Genomic DNA, 9,602 nt, shown 5'->3' with positions numbered 1-9,602 from the left:
GCGGGTCTGTTGCGTTGCATTCGTCAGATCGACGTTCATCTTCAGCCTTATTTATTAAAATAAAAGATCACTTTTGTCCAAAAACTACAAATAATTGTCATTTTCTCTATTTAATTCAATAAAATGTCAATCATATAGTACTCAGACAGAATTACTGAGTTTTATTACTCTGATCTCACAGCAGAACACCAGTGGTTCCAGAGTAAAAAACAAAAAATGTGGAGGTTTCTAACTGCAGCAGAGTTTTAGGTATCAGTTAGTCTGCTTGTAAAAGCCGTACCTGCTTTCCATGTCCAGACAGCGCCGGTTGGCCATGAGGATTTCCTCCTCTTCCTTTTGGATTCGAGCTTCCACAGAAGTGTCGTAGCTGCTGCTGGGAGAGTGGCTAATCCCGGCTGCAGATGTATCCCTGTGGGACACCGGAAAAGTCAAAGGAGATTCCTGTTCTGGAAAAGTCATCTACAGATGTTCACTTCACATCAAATAGAATTCAACGTCTGAGCCACAAGTACTGTACAGATGTGAAAACTCGTTTTAAAGGTTTTGATGGTTGAGAAGCTAAAAGGAAAATAAGTGACAGCTTCAAAACATGAGTGATGAATATAAAGATGAACCGTTTCTCTGCTGGGACTTGAACATTTCTGAGCTGCAGAAACACAAACCTTTGAGTGGCAACAGACGCTGCAGCATCCAGAGCAAACTGCCTCATCACACTCTCCTCCAAATACTTCTGCTCCCATTTGGTCATGTCAGCCTCCAGAGCCAGGATCCGCTCCTCCTTCTCCCTCAGCTGCTCCATCACAGCCGTGGCGTTGAACTCAGACGGGACCATACTGCTACTCTGGGAGTTTCCCTGGCGCTGGATGGAGGAGACACACAAATGAAGGTGAACAAACACAGAACACAGACTCTAAAAGGTCTCCTTCTGCGTTACCTGCTGCATGCGCAGAGACTCCAGCTCTCGCTCCAGTCTTGTTCGAAGTCGATGCTCCAGCTGCTCTCTCTTCTCACAGGCCGCCTGAAGCTGAGCCAGAGCCTGCTGCATCCTCTCCACCTTTTCCACGTACACCTGCTTTTTCTTCAGCTGCACACAAACAAACACTTATTCTATGCTAGCTCTTTTGCTCTTTTTTGGAGGGGGGTGTCACTTTTTGACAGATTCAGAGCCTTGCCTCCTCCTCTAGCTTGACCACTTTGGCCTGGGCGTTGTTGAGAGCCTGGTCTCTGATCTCGATGTGTCTCCTTTGGTCGTCTGCGGTGGAGCGAAGGGCGTTTAACTCCATTTCCAACTTCTCCTTCTCACGCTGCATTTCTTTATCTGGAAAAACATTCAAACAGAAATCCATTTCTACATCTTTATTTCATATAAATCATGCTTATTTTTTGGTTTTTAAAACTATTAACACAACTAAAACCATCTATGAGTTATGCAACATGTTTGAGTCTGCAGTGCTTCTGTGACATACACAGTGCACGTATTACACTAAAATATTCTACACAAAGTAGAATATTTATGATAGAAAGTAAAGACCGGAGTCAAAACTATTTACCCTATTTTTCTGTGCTTTTTTTTTGCATAGTTTGGCCAGAGGTGTACCTTTTATGTTATTTTTTTACACCTAAATAGGCTCCTATATTTTACCACTAACAACCGGTTTCCCTTTAGTGGTTGTTTCCCACTAACAACCACTAGAGGGCACTGTTAGTGTATCAGTATTTGCTACTAGCTGCAACGCAGAAGAAGTGCCGTCTAAAACAAACATGGAGGAGATCCTAATTTTTCTCCACTTGAACTTTATTTTTTTATTTTTTCCAATAAGACGTTAATTATTCTTGTTTTTATTTTTTCCTTCCTCAGACACCCAATCATCAAACTGGGTTACAGAGACACAGAAGTACCGCTGAAAACGCCTTCATTCATGTGTCATGTTGATTGTTCGAAATGTTTGACAGATTTTGTATAGCCTGCTTTGAAGTGGTAAGGGTGTTGACTTCCAACGAGCTCACTCCTGATTGGCGAGACGGACTTGAACCAATCACTGCTCACTGACAATTTCTGAATCCAACATGGCGGCGTCCGTATTGTGAAAAAAGGATGACAGAATTACCCAAATTTTCTATGAGGGACATCACACTCACTACAGTTAATAACAAACATTTAGCATGATTCAAATTTTGATTATAAAACTAATTAAATTTACTTTTTAAGATGTATGACAATAGAAAGCTCTTTAGATTTCAGGAAAACATTTCATATTTTCTGTAACCAGTGCTGTTGTGTTGAGTTTGTCGTCTTTGTCAGCAAATATTTCATTGATCTTGTGATCTCCAAAGAATTCCCTCTAGAAGTGTAAATCCACAGCAGCTTCTATGATCACCCAAACGTTTCCGTGGCCTAAAAACTACTAAACAAAAAATGTTGTTCATGTGGAATGACTAATCTGCAGCAGCTTTTAAAGATTATCCTCGTGTTAGTTTTGAGCCTTAAAAATATGCTAAATGACCATTAGCCAATAACAAACTGCTGCCAACTCAAACACTGACTCTGTGGTGACTGATTGGAGAAGAAACGGGTGTTTAGAGTTGAGTTGTGTGTCACTCACTCTGTGCGAGCAGCTGTGAGATGGTCTTGCGGTTGTCCTCCGAGCCATCGCAGTCTTTCGTGGCGAGCTGCTTGTTTGCCGTCTCCATGCGCTCTTTAAAACATCAGAACAGGAAGTAAATGCTCTGCACTCAAAGACACTTCCAGTTGGGAAACAAGTCAGCCACATCATTTTTTAAACAGAACCCCCGTTTCCTTGACAACAGGAGAGTTCTCCACTGCACTCCAGGACTCCCAGTCTTCATTTGATTCCACAGGCGAGGAGATCCTGAACACTGTTGCTCCCCTTTAAAAGAGGTCGTCCTAACTAAGAGCTGATCCCTGGTTATACAGCAACACTCGACAACGGTGCAGACAGGCTGAGAGGAATTAGAAGACAAATTGCACGTCTCCATTGAGATTTAACGAGACTCCTGAGCTGAATATCAGAAGAGGCCAAAGCACAGACGCCTCCACAGCCTCCTGAGAACTTTTTTCAGTTTCTTTATTCAAAAAGTGACTTCTGTCGGACAGATCATAACTCTAAAGATGCATTCACACGAGCGTGATTCGTCAAACGAATTCGCTGCTCATCACCTGTCAAAAAATGTGTTCTGAGCTTGACGCCGCATGTGGGAGGAGCTACTAGCTAATGTCTTTAAAATTATCACTATAAGGAATAATATCTGTGGATATCTCACTTAGAACGTATAGAAGACACGGATGATGTTGAGAAATAAGGTTTATTTATTTGGGAAGAGTTCTACAAAAACATCGGTAACCACATCTCCATGTTAGGGTTTATATGATTATTAATAAAAGATTTTGCCGGTACAGAGACCTGTCAAACTTCGGATATTAACATTTTGTCACCCAATTCACGCCTCGTCACTCAAATCGAGCTGCTGGCAGACCTTTGTGCTGCGCCCGTCGCTCAAATCGCCTCGCAGGACGTCAGGTCGCCTCATGTCGCGTCTGTTCCATTGACTTAACATTGAAACTGGCCGCCTCTGCCGCTTGAATCGTATTCGGTGTGAATGCACCTTAACAAATTTGGTGCTAGCTCCTCCCACACACGTCTGGGACGTCTTGCTTATGAACACATTTTTGGACGCACAACTTGTGCTCCGTGTGAACGCAGCTTTACTTCTCGTCTATGAATGTATGGTTCCAATAGCTAATTTCTGCAGGCTGTATCTCTTGAATGCCCTGCGACAGACTGGCGACCTGTCCATCAGTAGCCAGGTTAGGCTCCAGCAACCCCATGACCCCGAAAGGGACAAGCGGCTATGAAGATGAAGCCCATTTTCCACCACCGTGTCCTGGTCCCAGCATGATGCTGTCATGATGTCTCGCTCAAAGGTGGGCAGTAAAAACTGTGATGGAGGGTTTGGCTAAAGACCCATTCTGAAAGTCCACCTTAGCCAAGACCTGAACCCGAGTGAATGGCTCAGATCCTACACCCCCTATAATGTAGAATAGTGTAGCAGGGGAAATTCATGAAAACATTCTCCAAAACACTTTCATCTGGGGTGTTGGGCGGCCATATGAGGCTCGAGTCCTAGCATGCTGGCATCTGCCGGACACATAGAACACCTCTCTGTGATGCTTCAGCAAAATACGACAAGATAAAGCTTCAAAAAGTCTTTAAGAAGAAAAAAAAAAACTCTTTTGTGATCTATACATCTGTACGTTTACCTGTAAAATCCCTCCAAGATCCACCGACCCGAGCTCAGTAAAGAAACATAAATGGTACGATTATAAATCAAGAAGTTAAGAAAAAAAACAAGAAAGATCTTTGTTCTAAAGATTTTTTGAAAATTAGTGAGAGTACAAATGGGAGTCTGATTCCTGCAAAGGTCAGCTCTAACTGAACTTACAGAAGAACAGACAGGAAGGATGACAGGAAGCGAAGCAGCATTCCTGATCCAGAGTTCCTAGTGACAGAAGAGATTTCCTCTTTGTGTGCGTCTGTGCTGCATAAATAGATGCTAATTGTTTTATGAGAACATTCATCTGATTTCATTTGGGGTTGGGCCTCATTTTCCCTTTAAAGAGAAACATTGGTTTGTGTGGTATTAGACAAGAGAAGAAAATAAGACTAATTACAGCTAAATAAACACCTCATTAATAAATGTCTTGAACTTATGGCACAGATTTGTCCTTTATGAGCACATTCACACCAGAGCCTCAGTGTGGTGAATTTCCACTCTGTGATTCACCCTGCCGGTTCCGAGCACCTCCCTGCACTCACCCCTCAGGTCTCTGTTGAAGTCGTGCAGGCGCCGCACCTCCAGCTCCAACTTGTTCCTCATGGTTTTCTCCAGAGCTTCTCTCTTGGACGAGGACTTAGCCAGGTTCTCGTAGGCCTCCGACACCAGCTGGATCTCCGTTTCCAGCTGCAGACAGGAGAGGAGGCTCAGCGTTGGATTTTCTCCAACATTTTAAGTTTTGACTGTGAAAACGTTGCCCCATAGAGTTGCTCCATGGATGCCGGTTCTTAAATGTAGATTTGCTTTAGGCCTTTAGCAGGTGTTACCTTTTGCAGCTTTGTGACTTTCTCTCGACAGGCCTCCATCTCTTGCCTCAACATCCTGTTCTCCTCCGTCAGCACATCCACCATCTGCTGAGTGCGAGCGAGCATGGCGTAGGGCTCGCCCGGCAGGTGGGCGTAGGAGTGGGGCATGGGGAAGTTCCCCGGTTGGACCATCAGAGGGGGTTGAGGATGACCTTGGAGCTGCTGGTGTTGCTGCTGCTGCTGCTGCTGACATGGGTGATGAAGCTGCTGATGATGATGCAACCTCGGGGTGGAGCCGTAGGGATCGGAGGGGAATCCGTGACCCCTGTGCATGGGTGGATGAGCTGGACCTTGGATGATTGGCTCGCCTCCCTGGTGGGAGCCTGTGCCCTGTGGACTACGAGGTCCAGACATGTGGTGAGGCTCCCCCAGAGACTGTTGGTGGGGGAAGGACGGATGTGAGGAGTGGGAGGCGGACAGCATGCTGCTGAGGGTGGAGGACTGGGCGCGTGACAAGGACCCAACCGAGGTGACGGAGGAGGTGGGACTGTGCTGGTGAAGCGACTTCTGGTAGTGAACCGAACCCTCCTTACTGGGTCTGAGGAGAGATCAGGCTATGATATTACCTAAAAGTACAATTTCCCTAAAAAATTAGTAGAGAAAAACACATTTTTTTCAGCTTCGGCTATAAGAGTAAAAAATGTCATAGTTTTTAAGCGGCGGGTCAGAAAACTGTCGTTTAGGAACAGCTGGATTAAACGGCACGAATGACACTGCCCTTAATCCCCACAGGAATGTCATCAATACCAACGCCTCGTGTCCCAGCTTGTCCCGTCCCAGTGATTAAAATTGTGAGGAATTTGTAGCTGTTACACTCTGAGGTAAATAGCAATAACTAATGTAGAACCAGCTCGACTGGATCCTGACGTTTCCAAAAACACTGTTGAGAAATCCAGTCGGAGTCTGATTTCATTTTCCACGTTCTGAGTCTGCTTTTCCTTGTGTTTTTGAATTGAATTTTTAACACGTTCTTGTGGCCTTTTTCTGATGATGGAGGACACATATAAAGAAAATTAAGCTTAAAACTGCATTCTCGAGTATGTCATTATTCAAATCAGACAAAAAAAACGCAGTTGGAAAATTTTTTTATTGGTGACTGAAAATATGCTGCTCGCTGCTCAGCTCCATTCTGATTAGGGCTGCTACGATTATTAAATTAGTCTACAAATAATTTAATAGTCGATTAGCCTTTTCTTTTCACAAAACTACAGTAGGCGCTTTCTAATGCCACGTCTGCCATTGTCTTTGACACACATATGCAGTGGTGCTAATCCGGGTCGGTAGTGATGTCACAGGAAGTTATAGGAAGACTCGGGTCCCATAACCACTTCAATGTCTGCAAGGCAGAACCTCTAACCCCATCAGACTAAAATTTCTCTGTTGAAATGAAGATCTGCTCTTAAGCGAGATCAAGTCTTACTGCAAGACATGTAGAAATGCTTTCCTGGCTACGAGCAAGAGGATGGTAAAGTTCGGAATTTTATCGAGTCAGAGTGTAGTGAAGTTAAATACGGTTGCACTTTTGCTGTATTTGAGTCAGTAAGACCAAAACTTTTTCTTTGTCTTTGTTTCAGATGCCAACCTTATTTAATTTAAGTCTTGTTTTAATGCCAGAAACAAATTAAGGAAAGAGGCTACATGATTTATTAAAGGTTCAATTAACTATCATCATTATTGCCTTTATTTTTAGTTAGCATTTAGATTAAACACTTTAAGTTTAAAGCTAATGATGGTTAAGATGTGTGTTTTACATCCAGCTTACGAGTGATCCGTTTAGTTGACGAATCTGAAAAGTTATCTGTGATTTGTCCACTATTATAATAATCGCTTGTGGCAGCCCTAATTCTGTTGTATCCACTTGTAGTACATCTGCTTTCATCATACGACAGTGGAATTTTTTTTGGGAATTATTTACTGATGTTTCTCTCACAGTTGATCTCAAACTATCTGGAGTTCTGTTGGGCGATAACTTGGAAGTTAGTGAGTCAAAAGTGCATGTTTCTCACCTGAATGAGCCGTACTCCGGCGGGGGCTGGTACCGAACGTTTGGTACCTCCCGAGAGTGCTCCCTCCCTCTTTGTTCGGTGTAGTAATGCCCCATGGGTTCTTGCTGTTTGGTTGGGGAACCAAAGGCTTTAAAGGGGTAGTCTGGAGGCGGGCCCCGGTGCTGTGGCTTGTAGTAGTCCCCCGGTTGGCCTGGCGGGGGCAGCTGGGGTGATAGTGGGGTGCTGTTCACTGGGGGGTGGGCCTTCACGCCGCTGGTGGCCAAGGAGAGCTGCATGAGTCGTTCGCTGAGAGAGCGAACGTGTCCTTGTTTCAGATCCTTCAGTGCGTCGTCCTGGTGGACTTTCCCGGCGCCATTGATTCGCTGCAACGTGGGGCGACCCTCTGAGGTGCGCACCTTTGCGCTGGTCACCCCAGTGACGTAGAAGGCGGCTCCCACGGAGGATGGCAGTGGGGGCTGCTGGGGCGGACTGGTCTGCTGCTGGGGCTGAGGAGGAGGGCCGTGACCTCGGAAGTACTGAGACTGCACTTTAGCCTCTTCGTATGAGGGGAGATCTTCGGGGTTCTGGCACTGTCCCTGGCTGTTGCCGCCGCTACCACCTCCACAAGTCCCCACGCACCCCCCACTGCTCCCACCGCCTCCTCCAACTCTACTGGAGCCCATTTTCTCCAGGCCATTGTCGGTCTGCAGCTCCTGCCCTTGCGGTTCCTGCCGCGCGATGTGGGACGCCATGGAGTGGTCGTCGCCGGGGTTCACCTGTCCCTGCACAGAATACCCCCCTCCGCTTACACTGCCACCTCCACCTCCTGCCCCACCACCTCCTCCCCCAGACTGTTGCTGCTGCTGCTGCTGTTGCAGCACATAGTTGCGGTTCATCTGCTCCTGCAGGAGGCGTTGCAGGACCGTGCTGCCGCCACTTCCGACGCTGTTGCTGCTGTTCGATGACTCGTCAGCGGCGGCCCTCATCTCTCGCTCACGCTGGCCACCAACCTCATGGAAGGACAAGCTCCGCCCTCTGTCAATAATCCCTGAGCGGGGAAAGAGAAAGTGCAATAAAGAATGAGGAAACGGAGGGTGAAACGGTTAACGGTTTGGCACAAACAAAGAGGCAGAAGATGAAGATTCAAGGAGAAAAGGAAAGCTTAAAGATGAAGATGGACCATCCATAGCCACCCGTTCCCCTACCACAAAAAAAAAACCACAACAACCCTGTCTGAAACAAAAACCGAAGACCAACATCAGAAAAATCCTGCACCATCAAACCCAGATGAAAAAAAACGAAAAATGTCAAGAGTTTCCTTCAAACCGATGACCGTAACTCATAGCAACAACCACAGATCACACAGAAGAAACACACTGACAGCAAAAGCATGAAAGGCAAGAAAAAATTCAATTAAATCAAAAATATTAGAAAATTAAATCTCAGCATAAACCTATTAATAATTATAGCTTCTTTTTATATTTATTCAACTGCTTATTATTTCTTGGTGTAGTTTGAAACCAGAATTTTACTGAAAATGTGAGGAGACATCTGTAAAAACAAGCCCCTTAGAAAAAAGTCAAACATTTTTACCCCATTGGCAGATTCTCTTTAAACACGCAAAAAACTGCCTATGGGGTAAAAATTGGCCTAGAACTCTAAAATTATAGTAATTAAGACTCATTTTCTCAAACTAAGATTATTTTTCTATTGAAAAATCTTCTTGATAAGATTTTTCTTGCATAGCAGAAAATAAGACATTTTCTTTTAGAAATAAGAGTCTTTCTACCTTCATTTTAAACACACAAGGATACCTGAGATCACAATTAATGATTTCCATGAAAACATAGACCAAAAAAGCATCTCAAAACCATTTTCACACATGATCTGAAGCCTTGTTTTCTCTTCACAGAGATGATTTGGAGGAGAGAAACACAACTTTTTCTCATTATTTCTCAGAAAACATAACCCTGTTCTCTGGTGTTCTCGACTAAACACTGCAGGTCGGTCAGTGGGTGTTTTTGGCTGAAACTCTACAAGAATGGGACTTTTTCAGGGATTTTACGATTATCAGAGGATCTTTTTAAAACATTGATGAGTGGATGTGAGCATAAATCACTTTTCTATTTCTCCAAATAGCGTTTCTCAGTCAAGTTGCCGCAGTGGATCAACAGACTGTCAACTCAAAGACCCACTCTGATGAAAATTGTGTTTTTAATAAGTTCCTGTGCCATTTTTCTCAAGATATAAAGAAAAATAGACTTATTTTTTTTCTGGATCATTCTTTATTGAAGTCATTGAGATTCAGGAGGCAAGCTATTTGGGAAAAAAAAATGTATTTGTGATGTCAAAAATATCCTCCGCCCCACAACAGGGAGGAGTTGCTCCACGGCAATGGTACCGCCCACAACTTGGAGGTAAATTTTTAATGAACTCTTGCCACTTTGCAGAAACTATA

At 44.4% G+C, this 9,602-nt stretch overlaps 1 protein-coding gene across 2 annotated transcripts in view; it reads right to left on the bottom strand.

Moving 5' to 3' along the window:
- Positions 1 to 9,602, bottom strand: part of amot (angiomotin) — a 20,386-nt gene that overhangs the window by 3,947 nt on the left and 6,837 nt on the right. For both annotated transcript variants that reach the window (XM_024265051.2, XM_024265059.1), the window contains 8 exons: positions 7,166 to 8,192; positions 5,121 to 5,697; positions 4,836 to 4,980; positions 2,604 to 2,696; positions 1,173 to 1,318; positions 935 to 1,084; positions 663 to 859; positions 281 to 409 (listed from right to left, as the gene is read on the bottom strand). In XM_024265051.2, the coding sequence (XP_024120819.1) occupies positions 281 to 409; positions 663 to 859; positions 935 to 1,084; positions 1,173 to 1,318; positions 2,604 to 2,696; positions 4,836 to 4,980; positions 5,121 to 5,697; positions 7,166 to 8,192 (2,464 nt within the window). The remainder of the gene's footprint in view (positions 1 to 280; positions 410 to 662; positions 860 to 934; positions 1,085 to 1,172; positions 1,319 to 2,603; positions 2,697 to 4,835; positions 4,981 to 5,120; positions 5,698 to 7,165; positions 8,193 to 9,602) is intronic.

Source organism: Oryzias melastigma, linkage group LG14 (genome assembly GCF_002922805.2).
Source record: "Oryzias melastigma strain HK-1 linkage group LG14, ASM292280v2, whole genome shotgun sequence".
Lineage (NCBI taxonomy): Eukaryota > Metazoa > Chordata > Actinopteri > Beloniformes > Adrianichthyidae > Oryzias > Oryzias melastigma.
This window is presented reverse-complemented; position numbering and strand designations above follow the sequence as displayed.